This window comes from Mercenaria mercenaria, chromosome 4 (assembly GCF_021730395.1).
Source record: "Mercenaria mercenaria strain notata chromosome 4, MADL_Memer_1, whole genome shotgun sequence".
In the NCBI taxonomy this organism is placed as follows: domain Eukaryota; kingdom Metazoa; phylum Mollusca; class Bivalvia; order Venerida; family Veneridae; genus Mercenaria; species Mercenaria mercenaria.
Genome location: NC_069364.1, coordinates 74,423,872 through 74,451,232, shown reverse-complemented (window position 1 = coordinate 74,451,232; position 27,361 = coordinate 74,423,872). Strand labels below are relative to the sequence as shown.

At 34.9% G+C, this 27,361-nt stretch overlaps 1 protein-coding gene across 4 annotated transcripts in view; it reads right to left on the bottom strand.

The window, feature by feature from the left end:
* The window catches only part of LOC123552149 (adhesion G protein-coupled receptor L4-like), a 49,659-nt gene that overhangs the window by 15,213 nt on the left and 7,085 nt on the right, over positions 1 to 27,361 (bottom strand). For 3 of the 4 annotated variants that reach the window (XR_008370690.1, XM_053541695.1, XM_053541694.1), the window contains exons 3-17: positions 23,299 to 23,469; positions 11,265 to 11,333; positions 10,705 to 10,881; positions 10,254 to 10,361; positions 9,932 to 10,023; positions 9,481 to 9,684; positions 9,034 to 9,099; positions 6,733 to 6,847; positions 5,069 to 5,209; positions 4,259 to 4,349; positions 3,876 to 3,999; positions 3,154 to 3,206; positions 2,744 to 2,864; positions 1,553 to 1,656; positions 1,012 to 1,114 (exon numbers count right to left, since the gene is read on the bottom strand). Coding sequence is in view for 3 of the 4 variants with exons in the window: in XM_053541695.1 (XP_053397670.1) it covers positions 1,012 to 1,114; positions 1,553 to 1,656; positions 2,744 to 2,864; positions 3,154 to 3,206; positions 3,876 to 3,999; positions 4,259 to 4,349; positions 5,069 to 5,209; positions 6,733 to 6,847; positions 9,034 to 9,099; positions 9,481 to 9,684; positions 9,932 to 10,023; positions 10,254 to 10,361; positions 10,705 to 10,881; positions 11,265 to 11,333; positions 23,299 to 23,469 (1,739 nt within the window). In the remaining variant the exon portion in view is untranslated. The remainder of the gene's footprint in view (positions 1 to 1,011; positions 1,115 to 1,552; positions 1,657 to 2,743; positions 2,865 to 3,153; positions 3,207 to 3,875; positions 4,000 to 4,258; positions 4,350 to 5,068; positions 5,210 to 6,732; positions 6,848 to 9,033; positions 9,100 to 9,480; positions 9,685 to 9,931; positions 10,024 to 10,253; positions 10,362 to 10,704; positions 10,882 to 11,264; positions 11,334 to 23,298; positions 23,470 to 27,361) is intronic. The other variant, XM_053541696.1, reaches the window with a different exon arrangement.

Sequence of the window (27,361 nt, the reverse complement as noted above, 5' to 3'; positions counted from 1 at the left end):
CAACATTTCAACAACAAATCAAGGAAAGCAAAATGTAACTGGTCTTTCAAACAAAATATTTTTTTGCTACAAAATAAATATAAAATATACCTCGCCTAACTGGTTTCGAACTTACATCTCCGGCATGACAAGTAGCCAACACATCCACTGGGCCATACCTTACTTATAGATTCTGATATGATAAGGGCATATTTTTATTTAATATAAGTATACATGCGTTCGGGGATATTCCATTGTTATTTATAGTTTGTTGACAAAATGACGTCACTGTCAAAAATTGTCGGTGGATTAGTACATATCTTTTAAACCCAAAGGTAAGTATACTTTTATGTCAAATCAATAAAAATAAGTTTACACAAATCCCTTAAAGGTATAATTTGAGTTCATACAGATTATTTGCCGATAGCATAGAAATAACTAAATTTAGTTTTTTACATGTAGTTACTAATGCTTTAATGGTATTTTTTGATATTCTTTCTTCAATATTGACCTACAGTTATTAAGATTTTGTAAGCTACATTTATTAAGATTTTGTAAGCTACGCCCCAGGAATACTTTTTTTTGTTTGAAAAAGATTTTGAGCAAGATGTTTTATAGGGTCCAGAGCCGCTGACCTGGCCTGCCCGAACCCAAAGCGTCTGTGAAATTTACACGTTGACATGATATTCCACTGCAACTAAACGGAGCTGAAAATTAGTATAATTTTATAATAATTTGAATTTCATCATGTACTGCTGTTATCTGGGATTGCTGATTATGTGATTTTGGATTTAATGGTTACCTTGTTTTAATCAAATTTTAACCGTTATGGCTAAATGAGTTTACTTCCGATTATTCCGATTATAAGCATTGTGTGCTATTATAGCAAAATAATCATCAAACAATTTGTCCAAATTTCATTCAAAACTCAAAGTTCGGCAAAAACCAGATATGGAGATAGAACAGTTGTTGAATACCTTTATTTAAAATACTCGTCGAAGGTGCAAATTTATGACTTTAAAAAACACTTACATTGCTTTCCGTGCTGTCAACTCCAGACAAAAAAGTGATATAGGCAATCATAAGCGCAGCACACAAATTCATCAGCACTGTCGTGCGGTCATTTCGCAAATACCTATCATAAGTAATAAAATATAAAGATATTTATCGTTACAATTTACACTTGACTAGATTAGAAATTAGTATAGTTTTTTGAGGATGGGGAATCACGTCGACACAGTTCAAGTTGTATGGCAGCTTTTCCAGCTTTGGAAGACAGAGTTCTACACCAATCAAGGTTTCGAACCCACATCACTGACGAGTGAGTGACTCGAAGCCAACAGCCTTTACCACTTGGTTCCGGAGGCCCTTCAGAAGAGCTGTAATTAAAGTTATGCATATGGGCACTGCTGTGTTGTCATTTCCTAAGTTCCTACTTTATATAAAATTATGGAAAAAGATCTTTAACATTTACGTTGTTGTCCAAACACTTTTTTTCTGATTTTGACATGATTAGTTTTTTTTTTGCTGCGTAAATAAGATTGTGGACTGTTATACATATTTGTATACTTACTTCCAAAGAATGAAATACACTCCAAACGTTACCGACAGAAATGCCATGGACACTCCGATACCAACAATGGAAATAATCCACAGAGCCTTTGAGGAAGCATCAGCCTGTGTTTAAAAGGTGAGTGCGTGAGGTGCAATTTACGGCGATTCGACACACAAAGATCATATGTTACCGACTGTTAAAAAAGAGTCAGATATAATAGAAAAAATGGAATCACAAATAAACAATGAACATTTTTTTTGACAACAGACCGAGCGACAGTATTTGTTACGAAGGAAGTCAAAATATATTTTATAAGGCGAGTTCCAAACGGTATATTAAAGCTGATAGCGCCGTCAAGACTGAAAATAGTGTAACGCGTGTAATTCACCAGAAGAAGTTCCTCCAGTTCTTTCTCAAAACACTAATACATACATGTACATTTGTGCATTTCAGAGCTGATGAATCCGTGTTTTTTACCCGAAATGTATGATCTTAACGTCTCGCGCGAACCCCCCCCCCCCCCCCCCCCCCCCCCAAAAAAAAAAACACGATGAAAGTGAAAGAAAATAATTCCTCGAAAACTAATAAACTATCATTGTTTTATAAAAAAAACGATGACTCGAAGTTTTAGGAGATGAATTTATAAAAGGAGTACACGATTAAAATTTTTCCGATTAATCAAAATTCATATTTATCCGCACTGAAGAACAGTTCCGTTTCAGTGAAATCATACAAATGATATTTATTTAGTTCATTGTAAGACTGAAATATCTTTCACGAGTGAACACCAGATGCAATAGTTTCACGAGTGGCATAGCCGAGAGTGAAACTGTAAAAAAATGTGAATATGAGTGAACGATATTTTAATCTTACTTGTAAAACAAATTTTCTTTTTATTTCATGATTTCATTTTTATTTTACTTAATTTACACATTTTATAGTTTCTTGCCAGTGAAAAGTATATTTGTTTTTTTTTTTTCACTGTGAAAATACCAGATATATTCACTCTAGTATTTCTATAATTCACCGAAAAACATGTAAACGATTGAATTATCCAGCTGTATAATAAATTGTTTAATTGCAATAAATCATGGAATACATAACCAATAACTCTTTAGTTGTTAAATCACTGTAGGAGCACACAAAAACGTTGAAAGTTGAGAAACAACGATCACACAAGTTTCAATACAAAATACAAAATTGTTTTACCTCTCTAAAAGGGCTCATCAGAACTGCAAAATTAGTAACATGGTCACACGTACAGACAGACACGTTGTCATTCGTGGATTCAAGCTTGCATCCCTCAGTAGACCAATACCCGCTTGTCTCGCTGGAAACCGTGTTAAAGATAAAGCGGAACTATTATGTATTTGTTCGAAATTACACAATATCAGAAATAAGAACCGTATAAGTAGTTACTAGTATAACATAAAGTAAGAAATATGAAATCTAAAAAGAACTACATATGTATTTGTGATTAAATACATATTATATCACGTAACGGAATGAAAAAAATTGTTCCAAATATTGGCACAGGTTTTATCTCTGCACAAATATCTAATTGTAAAGACAGGCACGCCATATATAGTCTGCAATGAGTTCATTGTAAATTATCTTACATAACATTACCCTGGAATTCCCAAAACACACATAATGGCGCAGTGAGATTTTTCTGTAAAGAAAAAATATGTTTTCATATAACACAAGTGATAATTTCAAACTACCACCGCTATATATCACAAACTATTCATCACTACAAATCACAACAAAAGATGCTGCAGACGACATGTAGCTTCTCTAATTAACACACCAACTGTTTGTAATTTTGTCATGTAGATCTAATTAAAGTATGATTTAAAAATATCAATTTGAGAAGAAAAACGTTAAACACATTAAAACGAACAAAAATGAATAAAGTGCGAAATATCAGTGCAAGTCTGGCAGACGCTTTGGCCTAAAATTATGACTGTAGATAAAACCTACATATATATGTGTTAAAGTGGTGTCAAGCGTTTTATGAAATTTACATCGCTTAAATTTTCAAACCTAAACACCTATTTGTTAAATTTTCTGCATTTTATACTCTAGTTCTTGCTTGCGGGAAGAGTGTTGCAGATCTTTGAAGAAAAAGATACGTTTCACTTGCATGACATTTTGTATGGATAAGGGAATATAATTTCCAGTTATTGTACCTACATGATACAGGCATAAAATCAATTTGCAGACAGATATCGAACTCTACAACGTGGTCCCCCTAACTTCTAATACACTATGAAGTGCAGTAGTATTTGAAATATATCATGTTGACGCACTTATATCAGTATGATTTTGAGACACTTACCCTTCTGTGTTCAAATGTGACCTTGAGAGGTGGATCGAGCTTCTTCCCGATGTTAGGAGATATTGTCAAGGAAATGACGGGAGCATTAATTTCATCTTTATCTTCTAGTCCAGCATTTGTAACCCTAAAACAATAGTACATTTGTTAGTCCACATGGCTCTAGTATACGTTTCTGGTTTAATTACATTCAGATTGGTCATGTTTCCTATGCAGACTAGTTACTGTGATAGTTTAGGGACATATAATACGAACATTTATTGTTCTACTACTTTGCAGAAATCATAAAAGTGTTCTTAAGTTTGTTACGTCTTAATATTGCCTTTTTCCCCATTCCCCCACCTCGCCCTATATCCCCCTGTCTATATTAACTAATGTAATCTTACTTTGAGTCGCCTTGTGTTGTTGGTGGCAGGATTTCAGACAAATCTCTGTACATGACGGCAGTTGTCACAAAAGAACTTGTGCTATCAGAAGCTATATGATTATAAGAGACAGAATACAAGCACACTGAAGTATACTAAGAAAAAAACGTTTATAAAGTGATGCTAGATGTTAAAACTACAGCCTTAGAAAGCTCAGAGCCAGAGCTGCATTTGGCAAAGCAAGTTGAAAAATAAAGTAGATGGAGTACTCCAAACAGCCATTTAAACACATGAACGACATACAAACAGCAGATGAGATAAGAATGGAGAAGGTGTTTAAAAAGTGAGGAAGTTGGGGTACACAGAGGAGGGAAGTAACACCGCCAACATACAAAACAACATAGAAAATAGATAAAACGAAAAGCCAGTGGAAAATAGGGGCACCGCCATCGAAGGGTCAAAAACCTATACAAGCGGAACTGGAATTTTTTTAACGCGTTTGAGACATGCCAGGATCATACTGACTCTATATTCAACTTCAGTGACGAGACTGTGTGAAAAAGCTTATTCGCAACTGAGGTAATCTCTCAAATAAATGACAAAATATATAAAAGTTAGGTTAGTCCTAGTCATACATATAGTGATATAGTCACGTATTCTATCCGTACACACACTGGTGCATTTGCACAATACTTTTACTAGCTGAATAAAGCCAATATTGTCATCAGTCTTTGAAGTTGTAATTTTTACTAATTCGTTAAGAATCTAAATATCATTTTCTTGTTAAACATACTATAATATTGTTGAACAATCTGTCATTCTTGCTCTTACATTTTAAGGTATTTGAATCCAGCAGGAGGCTCGTTTGTGTTTCCGTTATCCAGTTTATTTCCTGGCCGCCCGTCCCATTGATGATGGACTCAGGGTCAGGAAAGACAACATCAGCATTTGCAAACTTTTTCACTTCAAGAGCTGCAATTAAATGACTCGTTTATAATTATTTGTTCAGATTTTGTAGGTTTCCTTTAAGCAGAGCAATATATTATTGGGAAAAAAAAAACATATACGAGGAGTGTTCGAAAAGTATAATGTATTGTGGTGACACGCCATTTCCACGAGGAATTTCACGCCGATGTTTATACAGCTAATTATACACAATGGTATATACATGTATCCATTCAATAACCGTTTTACCGAGTTGTCGCTATTTAGATTTGGACAGAAGTTGACCACTCTAGCAAAAATGGTTGGAAAACGAATAACAAATACTGAAGAAATTCGGCCATATATAAAAGTTCGCATGAAACTCAGTTGTTCTTTAAAAGAGCTTTTTGCCGAAATAACCCGTGTTTATGGGTCTAGTAAGGTGTCTTATGAGACGGTTCGCATGTGGAAAAAGAAATTTGATTGTGGTGTAGAGTCTGTTGAAAATGCCCCAAAATCAGGTCGGCCAAAGACAGCAACGTGTGACCAAAATGTTTTGAAAATCACAGAAATTCTCCAAAATGATGCTCGATATACAGTACGCGATCTTGCACGCATTGTTGGCATTTCACTATCAGCATTTCACTTTATTTTAAAGAAAATCTTGAAAGTTAGAAAGATTTCTGCTAGGTGGGTACCCCATCTTTTGACTGACGGCCAAAAAAGGCTACGTGTTTAAATTGCCAAAAGATTGCTAAAATGTTCCCAAAATACGACAAAAAGGTTTTTGCAAATGTTGTTACAGGTGATGAAACCTGGGTGCATTATTTTTAATCTGTCAGAAAGGCTGGGAACGAAATATAGGCCACCAAACATGGCCAAAGGCCAATAATTGCAAGGTTTGTATACATATTCTTCTCCAGCGAAGGTATAGCAGTACAGATTCCAATAAAAAAAGGGTAGAAGTGTGACTGGTAGGTACTACCGTGACGTTGTCTTAAAAAAATTAAAGAAGTACTACAAGAATCGTTGCCCAGTCACAGGTTCCAAACATGTTCAACTGTTGCATGACAATGCTCCAGTGCACACCTCTAGTACAGCAACACAGTTTTTGAAGTCGGAGAGAGTTACTGTGCTACCACATCCACCTTCTTCCCAAGATCTGGCGCCATGCGACTTCCTTCTGTTTCTAAAACTGAAGAACTTCCTTTCTGGTCGTAGATATCGATCGTGCCCAGCTGCCCTCAGTTCTGCTGTCCATTAGTACCTCTGTAGTATACCAAAATCAGCCTACCGTGACGCATTCCAGAAATGGATTCATATACTAAAATTATGCATTTCTCACCAAGGGGGAATATTGAGGGTATGAAATGACAACATGCGCGTTTCCATCGTTTTCAAGGTTTTAGACCACAATACACAATACTTTTCGAACACTCTTCGTACATATTCTATATATGTACAACACGTATTGCAGTGTATTAAACAATGTCTTTTGCATGTATTGACACAATACGAAACAAGAGTTTAGTCTTTAACAAAGATACATGGTTTTATGTGCTCTGCCTTACCAATGTTCTGCTTAACAACGACTTTTGTCGACTCTTCTGATGAGTTAATGGTTTTACTGAGGGCTTCACCAAGAAAATCAACGGCTTTCAACATTTGCTCCCCAGCAACACTCCCCTAGAATTATTCACATTAAAGTATGTTAATAGCAGGCATATTCAAAAGTCTTTTATAATATTATGTATTTGGATCTTCACTTCTAATTCGCATACCTCTGTCCAAAACGTTAACGTTCTAGGTGGTGTGTATGATTTAGGGTGTGAGCTCATTTGTTTTTGCAACTATTCTAAAAGAGATCTAAACTCATATGTGAAAATGTCATTTATTTTTCTAAATGACGGATAACTAAAAAAGGACAATTATAATCCTACAAAATTGACTAGATTAGCAGTTACAGCAAAATTATTTACCATTCAAACTTGATTATCAATTGCTAAAAACATAGGGCGGCTACATAATCAATCACAAACAATATTATTGCGTATTTAAACATTACATTTCTTTACTATTTTCTATGAAGTAATAAAAGCATTGACAAAACTTGTAAGTTCAACTACTCAGTAGTATTTAATCATAGTACATTTAAAGAAACCCAGTTAATATGTTGATATTTTAATTGTTTCAACAGCGTCTTAGTACGAAAGGCACTAGTATAATCAGCGTATGCATGGATTAGGATGCACACATCAATGTATGTATCGATAAATGCATACATCAGTGAATGGATGGATGTGAATGCATACATTAGTGTGTGTATGAATGTAAACGCATGCTTCAGTGTATGTATGGATGTGAACGCCAACATTAGTGTGTGTATGGATGTTAACTAATACAGCAGTGAATGTATGGGTGTGAACGCATACTTCAGTGTATGTATGGATTTGAACGCATACATCAGTGTAAGTATGGATGTGAACGCATACATCAGCGTAGGTATAGATGTGAACGCATACATCAGTATATGTATTGATGATGACGCGTACATCGGTATGTGCATGGATAATAATGCAAACAGCAGTGCATGTATGAATGTGGACGCATACAGCAGTGTATGTACAGATGTGAACGCATACAGCAGTGTATGTATGGATGTGAACGCATACAGCAGTGTATGTATGGATGTGAACGCATACAGCAGTGTATGTATGGATGTGAACGCATACATCAGTGTATGTACAGATGTGAACTGGTACAGCAGTGTATGTATGAATGTGAACGCATACAGCAGTGTATGTATGGATGTGAACGCATATAGCAGTGTATGTATGGATTTGAACGCCTACATCAGTGTATGTATGGCACAGCAGTGTATATATGGATGTGAACGCATACATCTGTGTATGTATGGATGGGAGCGCATACAGCTATGTATGTATGGCTTTGAAACGCATAAAGCAGTGTATGTATGGTACAGCAGTGTATGTATGGCTGTGAACGCACACATCAGTGTATGCATAGATTTGAACGCATAAGCAATGTATGTATGGATTTGAACGCCTACAGCAGTGTATGTATGGATTTGAAACGCTAAAGCAGTGTATGTATGGTACAGCAGTGTATGTACGGATTTAAACGCATACATCAGTGTAGCATAGATGTGAACACATACAGCAGTATATGTACGGATTTGAACGCATACAGCAGTGTATGAATAAATGTGAACGCATACAGCAGTGTATGAATAATGTGAACGCATACAGCAGTGTATGTATGAATGTGAACGCAGTGTATGTATGAATGAACGCATACATCAGTTTATGTATGAATGTGAACATATACAACAGTGTATGTACGGATTTGAATACATACAGCATTGTATAATGTGAACGCATACATTAGTGTATCTACGGATTTGAACGCATACAGCAGTGTATGTATGGATGTGAACGCATACAGCAGTGTATGTATGGATGTGAACGCATACAGCAGTGTATGTATCGATGTGGATGCATGCGTCAGTGTATGTATGAATGTGAACGAATACGGCAGTGTATGTATGAATATGAACGCATACATCAGTGTATGTATGAATGTGAACGCATACGTCAGTGTATCTATGGATGTGGACGCATACATCAGTGTATGTATGATTGTGGATGCATACATCAGTGCATGTATGAATGTGAACGCATACATCAGTGTATGTATGGATGTGTACGCATACAGCAGTGTACTAATGGATGTGGACGCATACAACAGAATAAGGATTATAATACATCTATGTAAGAATTAACACACATCACATTATGTATGGATGCCATACATTGACAAAGTAAAACAAAATAAGCAGTAAGAACACTTACTGACAAATATTTCCAGCTTTCCTGGTTTGATCTGTCAATTAGATTACTTGCAGATTGGATGAAATCCTACGATTTAAAAATATTTAGCATTAATATGATTTACAAAATGTCATCGTTATAATTCTCTCTGAAATAAAATCATTGGCATTGGAAATTACATGTCATGATTATCAGGCGCTTCAAATCTCTATTAAACTATTAGTTTAGTTGATTTCTCATCAACTAATCAACATCATTATAAATTCAGTAAGAAACCACAGAAATAAATTCAACTTCAGCTATCATAAAATGAATATCGAAAATATTTATTATTCATTTAAAAATCATTCTCCATTGTCATTTTAAATAAGAACAATTCTCAAGAATATTTAGTCGTTCTCATCAAATTACTATTATAATTAATTAAATAAGTAAGTTAACGTTCGTACAAATTGTTAATTAACTTACGTTAGTTATGTTATCATTTAATATGTTTACTGATGATGATAAGGTTTCGGCTACTTTCTGAAGGGACGATGACAATACACGAAGTTCACCATCGGTCAGTTTCTCTTGACCTCCTGTATCATCACTAGGTGTTGTTACAACATTAATATCTGCCAGGATATCACTCACAATCTCTTCAGTTACAGTGTTGTCCAAATAAGCAATCTGCACAGAGATAGGAATTCATTTACACAACAGTTTTCATTTAACCGTTGTATTTTAGAAAAACCTTAAATGCTATTTTTTGTACAATTTATTCCACGACATGTTTTCTTTTGCATGATAGGTTTATTATTTTACAGCATGTAGCTATAACCTTTGGCTTTATCAACATGTATAATTAGGAAATTTTCGGGAAAATGTCACCACAACCACAAACCCAAATCAGGACTTCTGCACTATCAGTACTCACTTTACTGTTAACATTTTGTACGCTTTCCCGTATACAGTTGTACTGGGGGAATGTCCATTTTCCTTCAGTCAGGCAGGTTCTTGTTACATTTCCTGTAAAAAAACAACAAATTTTGCTGGATTGAACCTTAAATCTAAGATCCACTTTTAGAGGAATTCCAGTTTGAACAATACCTTTTACTTTATTTATATAAAAGTGAAAATATTTTGCACTTAACGAAAGTACTAGGACAATATATGATTGTAAAACCGAAACAGAATGCTTACTAACTGTACGTTAAAAAAAATGTTATACGATAATGTTCCATACATTAATTTATTACCCGTAAAGCCTTCTGCGCATTCTTCAACTCTTGTATTATCGGCTACCACCTCAGTCCAAACAGTGCCCTGGCTATCCGTGTCTGTTTCGCATTTTAGTATGTTAACGGCTGTGAGAGACAAAAACCTTTGATCGATAACGAAAGCTAAACATTTTTGAGCAGGGCAATCAGTAGAAATCAACCATTTTGTTTGTATACCCGACAATAGACCTTTTCAATACGATATATCTTTTGATTTGTTTACCAAAGTTAAGATATAAAAGAATGACCGATAAACAACACTTTCATACAGCTTATCTTATAGTAACAGAAACAGTGGAACAAAAAAAGGAGTTATACTTCCCATTTAGCCTTCCTGCTCAACTGTTTAACAGCTTTCTTTTAAAGTTTCAGGTCTTAAACTGTTATTTAAAAAGCATATAAGTGTTACAATTATGAACTAAGGAAGTACCATTTCTGATGCAAGACGGTTCAAGTCCACTCCATTTTCCTGTGTTTAAGCATTGACGAGTTTTGTCACCAACCAGTTGAAATCCCTCATCACAACTATATGTAGCGGTGCCATTGTATTCCGTTCCGTCTGTTATATTTACACGTCCATTATGTTGGCCAGGTAAAACACCACAGTCTTGCACAAAGAAATAATGTATTTATTATAGAAAACATTTTCTAAAGTTAATACGTTACACACAAAATAAACAAACCAGCTCATATTTACGAAACATTTATTTATTCTAGATAAATAGTCAGTTTAGAAAGTACCAAAACTATGACAAATACAATAGCAATCTCTTCGAATGAATCTAAACAAATATGTGTTTCATTGTTCCTAGCATTAGAATTTCATTTGTTATTTTGAATAAATAGAAAGAAAACGGATTCCAAGGAAACGATACAAACATTAAATTCGAATTTTATTTTTAATAAGGTAGTTCACTTTAAATTGCCATAAAAATGATGGAATGCAATAGTCAGTTCCTGGTTCAAAGCCTTCTATACATTCACATATACCATCACAAACAGCATTTTCAAGATTATCACAAACGTCAGGTTTCGATGTACAATCGTCACCAAGGTTACCTGTAAAAACCAAATTTTATGATCTAAAATTAATTCTCAAGTATTTATGTAATACCACTTGAATTCATCAATACAAATAAAAGAACATTTTCTATTTGGGTTAGGTCTACCATCGTCCTGTGGACACATACATTTATCGAACTGAATCTTTGATGTTTTTATGCGAATGATATCAGTTAGTTAATCAATTTGAGCCCATGTAAGAGTTGCTAAAACTACTCTTGCAATTATCCCACGAGGGTGAGGCTTGACAGGATGCTGGTGCACGTTTATTTTTAAACAAAATTAGCAATATTACCCAGTAAGTGAGGTTTTATGTCCTTGTATGTGTGTGGTGTGCGTGTGCGCGTTTTGGGAGGCTGCGTTTTTAGAACGTGGCTTTCCCTGTTGGATATTCTTCCTTGTTTTTATTCATACAACTTATTCAGTGTCCCAGTCCACCTAGATGCCAAGCTTGTATGTGACAACATTCCTTTTATTGCCAGATAAAAAGTATATATTCCTTCGTTGTTTTGGAACACGTTATGATCATTTTCGTTCTTGTTAATTAAGCCTTTTTAGATTGAATGATAACTTTTTAGTACCATCTGTTTCATGCAGTATTATGACTAATGGTTCATCACACTTTAACGTGCATTTCAGATTAATAAGCTCTTAAAACACAAACCACATTGTATTTGATAAACTTGAAATCAAAATTTATAAAAGAACTCTAAATTATGACGAACAGTTACGAAACAATTAATTTGAATTATTTTGCATCTTTGGATGCTCACGAGTCGTTCTGTATGCTATTCGACATAGCATTACACGTGTACATGTAAAGTATATCAATGGTATCCGACGATGTTAAAGTTTCGAATTATTCATTTTAAATAATCATGTTTGCTTGTATTTGCAGAACTTTTATGCTTCTGTTTCTAGACGTTGGCCTTCGTTTTGCCTTCTTGTACAATTAAAGACAAAAGAACCTTAATAAATGTTCTAAATTACATCTTCGGTTCTCTTTGAACACACGCCAAAGATATTGCTGTTTTCAGCTTCATTATGTTAAAATAAAACTAGTCATAACAGTTATAACGGGCTTGCAATCTTTAATCTTAATTTTGCTAAATGAGGGATTTTACGATGACGGTTTGGTTTTGGTCAATTTCAGAATCAAGTTTTATTTAGAGTTATCATTATTTCCCGTACATCCTTTATAAAATGCGGACCAATTGCAATCCGTGTTTGGAGCCTGTTAAGTCAACGCAATAATACTCTCCGCAAACAAAATGTTCAACACATGATATGATTAAATAAAATTAGAATAATTGTTTTTGTTACGGCGCCTACGCCCCCCCCCCCCCCCCCCCGCCCGAGGACAGTTGACCCATCTTGGCATCTGCTGTCAATAGTTTACATTAATCGACGCTCACTTATAATTATTCATAAGTTTGTTGTTAGAAAAATAAATGTCCATCAATTTTCAAGTCATAATCACGCAAAGCACTGCATGATCGTTTCAAAGTCCGAACCCCTAAAATTATAGTACAGGTAAATTTTCCTGACTCAGGATACGTACGCTTGGTATGCTCCGCCAAATGCACATTTTAATTTTAATTGTCCTCAAAACACAAAGAGTAAAAAAAATCCAATTGGCAAAACCTCGGTCTACGTTGCCCCTTGAAAACTAAACAAAAAGACAGTATACATGTGAATGTGTAGACAGCGGTATATTGCAACAAAAAGTGAACAAAGGACTCCCTGTATTTGGTGTTGATCCATTGTAGCTTGATGTTTACCGGTTGGATCCTGGAACATCAGATCTTGTATATTGTTACACTGTGTAGTATGATCTGTAGAGGTTGGAATTTGGCTTGTTAGATGTAGTGTATGTTGATTCTGGGTCTTTGGATATGTAGTTGTTGCCCTCTTTCTCGTTTAACTGGTGTACTTTGATCCTGTGTCGTTGGTTAAGTAGCCGTTACTACCCGGGTATTTTATGCTTTTATCCTATTTTGTTTTGTGTACGGTAACGATCAGGATTTCTTGTATTTTGATACTGTGTTCATGGACACAGCGAGGCTCGTTGAATCCGTAGTGGATGGACACTTGTCGAATCTTGTTTACTTTGTTTCGTTGGATTCGTAGCGGTTGAACATTGGGTCTTTGAATCTTGGTGGCAATGACCTGTAGCAGCCTATCCTGTGTCGTTGAACCTTATTAACTTTTTACCTGTTTCGTTGGATCTGTAGACATTAAACCCCGATTCGTCTTTTGAACTTATTTATCTTGACCATTGGTTACGTCGTTCGTGTGCCATCGGAGCTGTGGCGGTTTCAACCCTGGTCGTTGAATCTTGTTTACACATTGATCCCATGTCGTTTTAACTGTAGCGGTTAGTTTGCTCCTGAGACGTCGGATCTTGTTTTCTTTGATCATGAGTTTTTGGAATTTGTTTATCTTGATCCTTGGTTTTAGATCTTCTTTACTTTTATCACCTGAGTCGTTGGATCTGTAGCTGTATGGTTGTGATTCTTGCTACATCATATCTCGACTTGATTTATTGTAAGTTGCTTAAGATTTTATTATAAAATGGGCTTAACTAAAAGAAATAATCTCTCTCTCTCTCTCTCTCTCTCTCTCTCTCTGAGCATAATTGTTCTTACATGAATTGTGCCGACAAAGTATTTTGCAAAATATACCAGCAATACGGTTCAAAAAAGTATGTAAATAGTTAAATTAATATTTCATAACCTACGTTTAACTTATATTATTGTATTATGTATAAGCAATAAATGCCACTACCTGAAACAGGAATGTTAGTAGTTACAAACTGTGTCGTTGGATCTTGAGTAGACAGATCATGTGTTAGGGTCGATGAATCCTGAGTGGTGCTATCCTGAGTCGTTGGATCGTGTGTGGTTAGATTCTGGATCATGAGATCTTGTGTTGATGAATATTCAGATGTAGGATCTTGGGTCGTTAGATCGTCAGCGATTGCAGTGATGGTCGTTGGATCTGGAGTCGTTGTCGTTGGATCCTCAGTTGTGCTAACAGATACTGCTTCATCAGTAGTAGATGTTATTGGTGTTGAGAAACATGCCACGCTATTTACTGTTATAAATCCGATAAATAGAGTTTCCAATATCAATGCCAGAAATCCCATTTTCGCATTAAAATAATTTTAAACAGTGAAAAAACAATAGCAAAATGTCACAATATCTGTTTTATTAGACGCTAATCTGAATTATACATGGTTGTAGGTTAAGTTTTATTTGCTTTTAAGCCTTTTTTTATTTAACCAATGATTCATGCGAACAATGTTATCAAGCTAGTTTTTAAAAGTCCTATAATATTTGCACGTTATGGTAATGCTAATAAAAGAACGTGCTCGTTGTACTTTAAATATGCAATTAACAGATACCAATACAGTCTTCAAGGCGATGGCGTAACTATAAGCATTATAAGATTGTCGTCTATAGCATATACAAATGTAAATATAGCAAAAATGATTTTGTGATAAGCGCTGCACATGTAGTTCTTTCTATGACAGGTTCTGTCATTTCTTAAAGAAAAGAGATGATTTCTATCTCTTTTTTTGGGTAATCCTTTGTGTTATAATGTATATGACATGGCTTTATTTAACATTAATACTTGTTCATTGTTACCTGTATATATATATTGCCATGAATATGATCATTGTACACAGAAATCCGACCGACCTGCCTATTAAAAAACAAAACGCGATAACTGCGGCCTTTATTTACCAATACCGGATCAACCCATAACAATGAAATAGGGAATTATGGAATAACGCATCATATTTAGAGTTAAGAATACTATAATAATACAAATTAACACTATTTATCGGATTATACACCTGCTTTACTTGTTTTTGGATTTTACCAAGTACCGTTAAAATAAAATTATCGCGATCCATTAATACCTATCTATCTAATTTTATAACTGAATTAATATTAAGAACCATTTACCAATGATGAGTGTGGGTAAAGCGGCTATAAATCCTTGGAATATGATTATATTATGTAGGCTGATTAATTGATCCATTCATTCTTTTCGTAATACATGTTATGTCTGCACTCTTTTTCGGCGTTAGCTGAATAACATGGACTTTGACCTAGAGTCTGTAGTAATCGGGACACGGTGCGCGCTGAGAAGATAAACCATTATTAAGTCTTAAATGACATTGATTATCAGAAGGCACATATTAAATGGAACATATTTAGTAGTTTTGTTACCCTAAACTAAAATGATATATTCTAATTTAAAGTTTTTAGTAATTTATCACCGCTAGAGAAATCGAAAGTAAACTTCTTTCCCCGTTGCGTACCTCGCTTATGGATGAATGAGTGGTGGCTGGTTGTAACTGTAGAGTCAGTGTACCCGGTGTCGGACTGTACGCGGTTTCGCACACACGGCAAATTCATGCTCTTCGTGAAAATAAAGCAGAAAATTTAACAATTCTTTGTTATTATTTCACGAAACTGAGTTATTCCCTACATAATTTGACACCAGGGGTCTTTCCCCACTGGAGCCTCACTCTGGAAAGTGCATACAAAAACAATAACAAACACCAATGGAGGCCAGTAGTCAGCTGAAAAGTTTTAAATTTCATGAAGATAATGACTATGCAAACAACAACAATGTGCAAATTAAATTCAAAAATCACTATTCCATCATATATTATGTATGTATTTACCTAATAGTATTAATTTACCCAAATAAGAAAGATTTCAACATTTATTGAAGGTATCCCAATCTGCAAATGTTTAATTTTTTGCTTTAAGTTTTGTTTTTTAAACTGAGAACTTAATCAAGTAATTAGAGTTGTGGGGGTCACTAGTGATTTAAAAGCTAGGGTTTTATTCTCACATGTCAACTGCTTTAGCCTTTTCCAGTCCAACTAATAGTACGCTGGTCGACATATTGTGCTAGTGGGTTAATTATGGGGGATTCTGACCCAACACGAAATTATTTCAGAATCAGCCCAGGACGTCAAATCATTCTGACCTTCTATCACTGAAAGGATACCTCTTGATCATTTAAATTTGCTGCTTAGTTGGAATATTTGCAAATGAATAATGTGTTCGTATATATGCATAACCAAATATTTTCTGTCTGTACATTCTGTTTAATTCTGAATTTTTCATGCACCAAACATTATTACCTCTACGCCGTTTGCCTTTTTTAAGACATTTCTAGTTTCGATTTATTTCTTTTTACTTTTAGATCTGTGGAATACTTGAAAAAGTTCAAAATTATGTAAGAAATTAGTGTACCTATTATGATTATTTTAGTTACTTGCCTTCCTACTGTGATTAGACACATTTTGAATAGGTTAATAACAAGCACTTATTGTCGTATTATTTTATCTCTTAACCTCGACCATGATAACACGATGCTATTCGACGATATTTATGTCGTAATATCTATCTGCTACAGCATCACAAGACGATGCGACAGCAAGACATGACGATGCAATAGCACGACAAGACGATGAGACATGACGGCAACGCATTATTAATGGCATATAGTTGCGTCGTGTTGTCGTGCTATCGCATTCTGTTATCTTTCTGTCACGGAGTGTTGTCGTGCTGTTGCATCGTAGTATCGCTTTTACCTAGACACAACTACAATGCGATTAACCTATGGAAGTAACGTATTCGAGTGCAAATCGTGCGCATCAGGAACGGAATACATCAGCCCGTTGTTATCTGAATGCTCTTATTTTCTATCTAACTTGTTCTAAAAAATCAGTCTTTACATATTCATCCTTACAGACAGAATAGTTCTAGATAATTAAACACAGTTTAGAAATGCTAAGAAGTAAAAACAATAAAAAACAATTTTGTTTCATTTTGTGAGCGGAAAGTCCAATTTCATACATAAAATGTACTTTTTGAAGAATACTTTCCCTATATCAAGTACACTCTTTTCTTCTAAAACGAAAAAAGACAGGTCGAAAGGATAATTTTTAAGAAAAATGACTTTGAATGAATTTAGCGTATTCACGTAAGAATCATTTAAACTTGGGGTTTTCGACCTATAAATTCTAATAAACTTCTTTTTACAGTACTACCTTGGCATTAATTTCCTGGTTTCTCGATCTAAAAACAAAGAATGTTTTCAGAACAATATGTATATCATATGCAACGCTCCCTCTATATTTGGCATACACATGCTTATTGAAAAATGAAGTTAGGTAACTATTAAGTTTAGATACTAAGTAAAAACTGTAACTGTTGATTATCGAGATATGAGCCGCGCCATGGGAAAACCAACATAGTGGGTTTGCGACCAGCATGGATCCAGACCAGCCTGCGCATCCGCTTTCAAAGCCTATTGCAGTTAGAGAAACCGTTGGCGAACAGCATGGATCCTGACCAGACTGCGCGGATGCGCAGGCTGGTCTGGATCTATGCTGGTCGCAAACTCACTATGTTGGTTTTCTCATGACACGGCTCATATCCTTTCGACTACCGCTATCGTACACCGACGCACTACCTGAGACGCCAAATGCAGACTATCTTTTTGGGGTTCTCCATTACCCCTACTGTTTTGCAGGCGGGCTACCGCAGACGACTAATACGTACCAGAAAAATGGGGGTGCTCATTTCCATAGCGCATAATGCAGTATTTGGGCAAAAATTGTATTTTTTCGCAATTGAAAATAGAAGGAATTACCAAAAATATACTACATTTTTATGCTGCGGTAATTTTTAGGTAAAACGTTGCTACACTATGGTAGTTATGTCCATTGTGGGGTTTTTTGTTAAACTACACTGTGGCACAACTTATAGCTTCTTGTTTCCTGCAATAGTCTACTATGGTATTTATATGCAGATGAAACATACAGTTAATGTTATTTATTAAAAGTCACATATTTAAACGGCCACTGCATCACTGTGGCAGTACATGCTATTATGTGTGAATATGTATTAATACGCTGCTGCACTCTCTTTGGTTTCGCATGCCCTGCATTAAACTACTGTGGTAATCGGGGGAATAAATAATGCCTACAGGATAAGTTTTGATTACTAGTATAATCCTTTTGCAGGGTAACTTTCTCAGCACTGTGGAAGTGCACTTAATTTCATTTAATATGTATAACTACACTATGGCACTGCCTTAAAATTCAAGTTTCTCACAAAAGTCTACTATAATTCTTAGTAACAGGACGAGTAAAACTACACTGCGGTACTACATTGAAATTCGTTCTTCCTGCAAACGTCTACTGTGGTAATTATTTGCAGAGTGGTTTGGTTGCTGTACCACTTCCTCCCTATGTCAGCCCCTCCCCTCCCCAATCCCGTCTAACAAGACATATGCATCCCCACCCCTATACCTAGATCCTCACTCCCTGTAATTACTATAAGTACTTTTTTTCCAGGCACCATAGTGCTTTGGAATTCCCTTCCAGTACAACTTGTGCAAGCCCCAACCATAAACCAGTTTTAAGCAGGATGTAACCAAACTTGCACACAATGCTTAACTTTGATAGACCTGTTTCTTTAAACTGCTTTTTTTCTGTAAATCCTTCTTGTTTTTAACACCATCAAATGTATTCATGCTTGCAATACACCTCGTGTATTACTTTTATTCTCCTGTCCATTCTACTTTTTAAATCTTGTCAGGCGCGCAGCTGCACGTAATACTCGTAAAGAGGAGTGATGATAAAAAGATAGATAGATAAACATTTAGTTAATAGTATGTATTAAAGAGAGGCTTCAAAATTCGTTTTAGCAGATGCAGTTTTCTGCATATCTTTGGAAGTTTAAAGTTTATATTAGAGGGGGAAAAAAAGAAGTAGAACTAACGAGGAAGGTTGTTGAACATCTGGTTGAACCGTATAGTGCTTCTAGACACATCCCTTTGGCACAGGCGTTCCTTGCCAGCTCAACCCATCTTTGTGGGTCTTTTAATAAGGGCGAAAATTCTTGCCATATGATTTGAAACCACAGAAATTAGTCCGACAGAAGGATGTTTCGGCAGGAATAATGTAATATATTATTCCTGGATTCGGTTAGTAAAATTTGAACAAAGGACAGCATATGACACGTCAAATCAAAATGGAAACATGGTAGCTACAGTATGGAAGGTTACCGTTCAGGAATTAGGAAACCCAAACAAACGCAGGTAGTTGATACCATTGACGAGAGTTTGCAGACTTACATGAAATTATCTCAATGTCAGGGCGAACAAATGCTTGTCAGTTTTGCAGTATGAAGAAACTGAGACCGCCGGTGGTCTCCCGAACACCAACGTCATAATTTGGTTGTAAGCAGTGCAAAGACAATTTACACAGTATAACAATACTCTTCTTATTAAAAAGTTATATTGATCTAATGAGTAGTTTTAAAGATTTCATGGTATTATTGAGTCATTGCTATGTTACGTGAACGTACTTTCTTTTACTCCATGTATATTAAATTGGGTCTGAGTCAACAAGTCGCTCAAATCCAAAAATGTACTCAAATTATCCCTCTGGGTCAATTTCTCAAAATATTTAACCATGTCAGAAGAGGAAAAGTCTGTTATTGCATTATATATTCGACTGCTCTTAACAGGTTAATCTTCTTAGTACAGGATAAAAATGTTTCGAGAAAATCCAACCCTTAAATACAAAAGCCAGTTCCAGAGTTGTGCAATAATTGTAGTTGTAATCAAAATGTCTTGCTTACATAAAAATACTTGTCATCTATTTTCAGGGTTAATCCCGTGATCTTTTAAATAATACTTTCAGGAATGCTTTCTTTCGTATCATGCGTCCAGAACTTGGATTGGCTAACTAAAGGACAAGTCCATACAGACCTCTAATCCGAAAAAGCCCGTAAAACTTATGGCAACGAGAGCAAATTGGAAACTCCAGAAAATCGATTATTTTAGTATATATTTAACAATTGCAAATCACGAAATGTTATAATTTATTACGTTTTATTTTTGCTCATTTTTACTACATTTTAATGAGAAATCCTTCCTTCAATTTGGCTACATAACGGTTGCAAAAATTCACCCAGGAAGGTACATATTAAAAAAGAAACACCCCGTAAAATGCCAACAAAAGTATCTTGGAAATCGACGAAGAAGAAATGACTGTCTGACTAGCGGACACTAAGCACAAACTGGAGAAAGAAACATCACATGGTGTACACATTTTTTCTATATGTCGTGTGTATATGTACGTTATGTTTTAGTACGAATGAGAAAGTTTGATTGATTCATCTTTTGATGATTAATTTTTACATGCAATATACTTTTCTAATATGACCTGTCTCAAGCGAAAAGGTGTTTAGAGTTAAAGTTTTGAAATTCAAGAAAAAATGTTTCATAAAGTTTGGCTTTTTGTGAATTTTGATACATTGTAATAAGGTATAGAAATAATAATCATACAACCGGCATATTAAATATATAGACACATTACTAACTTATTAAACAGTTCTACCGATGACATGTTTATCAGAGTGAATTTTGGACATTTTATCTTTCTATGCGTCATTAACAATGCTAATTACCCTACCCCCCCCCCCCTCCCACCCTTGCCTTTAGACAACTATTCAAAAATACATGTATACTGATATAGATTAACGGTTATTGTCGTAAGTTGTTGACAAAATTGTTTCATTCTTACTCAGTTTTTTAAAAGGACTACAGTACAAATTCAACAAAAAACAGGAATTATTTCATGACTTTTAGTGCACTTTTTGTGTAACATTACATATGCTCTATGTTACCTTTCGCGATGATTTGTAAGTAATGAATAATCCTCAGCTTTACAACTTGCTTTCGTTTAAATATAATTTTTTTAAATTTTCTGTCAAATGTTTTTGTTTGCTTTTAATGTTTTACTTTTAGTCTCCTACCCGTTTCTCCGGATCGGACTATAGGTAGACTGTCTATCATGAAATTTAGTCCATAATACGTTGTTCAGGTTGCGTAGCATTTGATATATGATTCTTCTTACTCCCTACAGTTCATAGGATATTGCCTGTACTGTAGTGTTTTCATTCAGTTGTTAATTTTATTATTTTATCTTATTATTTGCTGTTATAAAAATGTTTTTGTTGCATTTTACTTTTAGTCACCTACCAGTTATGTCAGCAGATCGGACCATGTAAACGCGTTAACTATACGTTATTAAGGTTCTTTTAAATTTATACATATTCATAATCTGCTTTTATGGTGTATATGATGCAAGTGCCAAAACAAAACTCAAAAATGTCGAATGACACTTCGAGGTAAAGCTTATAATAGTAGCTAAAAGTGTCTTTTTCTTAGTTTGTTATGCCTTATTGACTTTCAAACAGATTTTAAAATAACTGAATTTATTAATAGCATTATATCTAAATTAGAGCGTATCCCCAAATTGCGAGCTGTATTCCGTTGATACTTTTCTTTAAAGTCACAATTAAGATATCAATTGTTTAATCATATAATGAAGAATTGTAAGATCTCAGTTCACCGAAAGCACATTTATGTACGGTTTTGGAAAACAGATCATTTTAGAGTCCGTTTTTGTTTGAATTTACGGCCATTTTCAAAAATTATTCCAGTTATATCAGGCAGCGAGTTCAACTGACCATTGTTTCTGGGAAAGACCAGTACTAGACGCCAAAGTCCGTAAGCAATTGCCTACTTTCTCACATAACAAACCCTAGTCGGTAGCACAGCTCGAACCTGCGACCCTCCGTCAGTGAGAGGATTCAGAGATTACAAGTGCACGAATGTATCTCCTATATTACGGACCCGGACTATAAATTAATATAATGAGTATAAAAGGCACATGTGAAATACTGAATACTGTACCATTTATAAAGCATTCGAGAGTATCCATGCATTATAATGCATAATGCATGGAGCTCAAAGTCAAAATTACCATTGTGTACTTTGGATGATTTAAATGCATTCTTACCTAAAGTTTGAGTTTTAAATTTGAAAAGTCAATACTTCCCTAGTGGATAAATTTACACAGTCTAGTATGCAATTGGAAGAAGCGATGTGTGTATATATATTACCGTTGCGGCGTAAAAACGATGAAGCGTTCTGTAGAGAATTACCACAGTGTATATATGTATGTTCCATGTGCAATAACAATTGAAAATATTACTGCCGTAGTGTATAAAAGTACAATATTTCTGATTACCACAGTGAAATTTTGTATTTCATGGAAAAAAAGTTCAGAATTGCCGTAGTGCCACAGTGAAAGTAACTGGTGAAATGTCTACAAAACGCATCAGTGGCAGTCCCGTGGTTTTCAGACTCCTAGAATGCCGGAGCCGCATAATGCAGACGTAGTAAAATAGCTTTAAATACCGTAGCGTAGAAATGAGTAATTAATTAAGTTTTAAAACCTGAGTTCGGTAATTACCGCGACGAGCAACCATCAAAACTAATGGGTATTTTTGGAGAGTAATGATCCCTTAATTGTCTGAAAAGGATTTTCTTATCAACAGATTGCGATAACAATGATTTTAGAACATTATTGCGCACGAGACGTTTGGTTTTGTTTTTAAATTTTATGGAGACCTGTAATTTGTTGCGTAATATTATTTAGTATGTCATATGAATGATTTAACTTATTAGTTTAACTGATTTTATACCGTTTTGTTAATAACATAAATGAAAGTTAACACTTCAGATGAAATTCTGCAATACATAAAAAGCAATCAAATTCCCCCCTAGATACAAAGAAAAATTAAAAAATTCCGGTAGTCCTACGCTGTACGGTGTCGGTAATGTGGACCCTCGTTTTGATGGTACGTTTTAGGCGTCTGCGGTAGTCAGTCGGTGTATGATAGCGGTAATAGCGACCCCCGTTTTTATGGTACGTATTAGTCTGCTATGGTAGCCGAAAGGATATATTGTTAAGTGTTGAGATTACATTTTATCAGAACTCAGCAAAGATATCCGGTTCTGCAAACTTTCATCACACATGTGTACGCTGAGGAAACATTTATCTTACCGTTTTCGCAAGTTGGAGGGAATGTGTCCCAGCCTCCTCTAGCGCAAATGGTTTCTTCGTTACCCACAAGCCGGTATCCGGCATCACATTCATATATTGCTATATCCCCTTGCAGTGTTCTAGCTAACAAGGACACGTTACCGTTAACTGGAATTTGAGGGGTACCGCAGTCTGAAACGAGTAGGCTTCGACATATACATGTTAAAATACTTTAATCCATCTTTCTGTTCCTAGCATGTAGGTTTTATTTCATTTAGTATTAAACGAAATTAAGTTGAATTTGGTTCATTTATAAATTGTAACTAAATACATGTATGTTTAAGGATTTAAACTATGTTTGCTCTAATCTTATTCAAGATCAGACTTCTTCGCTTTGAAAAACAAGGGAGTATAGCATACTCAATATTCTTTATAATTGCAGTTATGTTTACTTTTGTGCTGTTTCAATATGATCAAACTGCTGTTCAAATTCTCACGTTAAGTTTAAATGTCAATTCAACATATCATACGAACGTCCTATAATATAAAAGTATACTTTATTGTCCCAACACGAAACAATACATGCATATGTATGCTGATTAATTAACTCTTAATCGGGTAATAAACATAATGATTTAAATTTATAACAACTTTGACTTGATAAAATGCACATAATAACTGTAAGGAATATACATTACCGTCGTGTGACAGCACGATGACTCTAACGAGAACCGTTTATTTCCCTTGTACTTTTATATGAGATAAAACCTTTGGAGTTTTCAATGGAGTATTGATTGACTACTACCAAATATAATACAGTGATGCATAAAATACACATTTAACTCACAGTACTAATTGGTGCTAATTTTAAATAAAATGTTTGCTACGCACATGTTTTTATTGTTATCACTGCCATTTAATTACAAACCAAATATACCGACCGGAAATTTGACAAGGGTGACGCTTACATGACCGTGACCTCTTCATGAGAGGAAGTTGATTAACAGTTGTATTTGAAACATCCACGGTCTCTTAATGCAGTCAAGCAGAATCACCTGAGAAAAATGAGAAATGCTCCCTACCAACTTTGCTTGAGATCAAGCGATAGTTTCAATATTTTCAAGTCTTATCTCTAGCGGCCCCGAAAATGGTCAAATAAACTTGAAAAAGGTCTATGCAAGCATTCTACAGACCAAGTTTGGTGAAGGTCCACGAACGGAATAGTTCGTGAGAAGTCATTTAAAGTTGTTTCCTATTTTAGCACTTTTGGTCCCTTAAAGGGGTCAAGCGGAACCATTTGTACAAACTTAAGGGAGGTCTATGAAAGACTATGTTTGGAGAAGTTCCATCAAGCTGTTTATGAAAAGAAGCTGTTTAAAGGATTCCATTTCTAGTTTTAGTTCTAGCCCCATCCATATATGGATATTCTAGACCAAGGTACGTGATGATCCTTTAAGGAGTGCATTAGATTACAAGAAAAATGATTTTAATAAATAGAACAGAACAGAACAAAACATAATTCTATTGAGACTTGTATAAACACCAACATTTACAATATACATATTCACGTTCAGGCAACACCAAATTAATTTCTTGGTCATTGGATTTTTTTCCAAAAATATTTAGGAGCGGGCGAGCGAAATAAAAATATTTTTCTTTGGATTTCACATTTTTTGGAGCGGGTGAGGAGCGATTTGAAGAAAAAAATAAAAAACCTTGTCACAAGAATCAACAACCACTGCCAAACATGTCAAAAAGGCTTGAAAATACATAAAAGAACAAAAGATCCTTAATGACAAACTGTCCCAAAAATACATGGCAGCGGTGTGTAAAACATACTTGTCATCTTAGCTAAAGTCCTGTTTGATCAAACAATGCATTATTGTCAATTAATAATTATACATAATTTAAAACACGTGTTTACAAATCGTCGGCAAATGTTAGAGAGTGCGAAAGTGATAATTAGTACAAGTGCATATATGCTCTTTTATTGACACCGGCTGCAAAAAACATTTGTTGATAAATATCGGCACTGCACTTTTAATCATACATGTTTGAATTTCACGCTTTATGAAATAGATTAACAACTAGAAACAGACAGACAGACAGATTTCTTTATTACTACCCAAGTATACATTTACATATACAATATGGGGAAACATGTTTTGCTGTATATTACTGGTCAATAGAAGGTTACGCCCTTCTACATTTTCAAATTTACTCATAATTTACTCAAATTGTATCGAATTAATTTATGGATATTGTTGAAAATAAAAGCTTGAAAAAACTTTTTTTTCTTATAATTAGGCGTAAGGCAGTAACCATAGATAGATAGATAGATTATATACAATTTGTCAACAATATGCCTCCGACTACTTCCGACGTTTGGAAGTACTTTACACGTTCGAATGATCGGAAATCGGCTAAGTGCAACCTGTGTAAGACTACCCTCGCTTATTCTGGAGGAACTTCTAAAAATATTCTGGATCCGGACTTAAATAAATAATTACATATAAGGGATTCGAATATGTCCAATTTGCATAATAAAACTAAATCGAAACCGAAAGTAGAAAAATCTTGTCAGAGTTACCTTTCTTCCATTTCAAAATGGCGACCGCTAATTAATTGCAAGTACGGGTCCTGGTAAAACATCATAAGCCCTTATATAAATACGTTTTGGTCATTAGAAAACGTGTGCGGGAACGAATATCCGGATATTCGTTCGGATGGTTGACCGAATATTCGGATACCAGTTTTGGTATTCGTTGACATCCCTAATTAACAGAAATCATTAAGGGGACCAAAGAAGTATAAAATACACAGAATGGCAACTGGCTGTATTCTCGCGTGAGCTCGTGTCAGAGCGTGATTCGGCGTTATCTTACTAAAAACAAACATCGGCGAGCATGGAGTTACAATTTGTACCTTTAAAACTACATTTAAAATACATGTTAGCTTCTAAAACAAAATTAGTTTAATTTGAAATGGTCTTAAGACACGAAGTACACGGGGTTTTTTTTGCCATCGAAAGAAGCGTGGTCATACGGTGATAATTATTTTACCGATGAATAATTGCTTTCGCATACAAAATGGCGCGTGGAGAAAGCGCCACTTCCGGTAAACGAGATCTCGTTTTTTTTGTCACGGGAGGTTGGCGAGATTTGCTCTATATGCCTTTCAAGTTGCCAATCTATTTATTTTTATAGCTCTTTGAGGGGACGCATACTTTGAAATTAGAAAAAAGTGGGTGGGGTATGATAAAATTTACCTGCAAAAAAGTACAAGGTTTTGGTACATGAAATGGATACTGTTTCAACTGTTATAAGTACACAAAGGATTGCTCACTAAAATAAAAATGAGAGAAACTGAAACAAGAAAGTTATTGTTGAATTACATAAGACTTGTTGTGTACATTCAAAGTTAACAATTAATACTATTTTATGCGAAAATAATAGTGCTTCACCTTGTCCAAACATTTATCAATCTCCTACAGATTCTAATTTAAAGAAAAAAAGTGAAATAAGTTCACTGTCTTGCTTTTCATTTTGCATATGTAAACTAAAACACATTATTTAGTTTGTTTACAAAGTAGTGCATAAGAAAAGATACGGTGGTCAAGGAATGCCACATTCCAAAACTAAAAGAGTATATTCCCCTTATTACATTAAACATTTATCGTTACAGAAGTCGAGCGGCTTACAATAAGGGCCTAGAAATGTTGCCATTATTAATTTTCAACGATGATATTCATGAACTACAATGCACTTAAATATCAAAATACATTCAACAAACTCTGAATATGTATTGTCTTAAAAATCCCTAAAATATGGTATGAAATTTGGTTGAGAGGTCCAATCAATGTGTATATGTGCAAAAGTAACATTCTAATCTTGTTCACAAAACTTACTAGTACACAGCAGGAATGTCAATGATCAAAACTGGAGGAATATACAGTTATCCTCACTTTAATGTCATTTATAATTTGTCCTTGAATTCTCCACCATACTTTTCATAACTCTGTTTGCACGAGTTGCACGAGAATGCTGTCATTCACGCAAAAACGGTTGTAAATGCAATATTATCT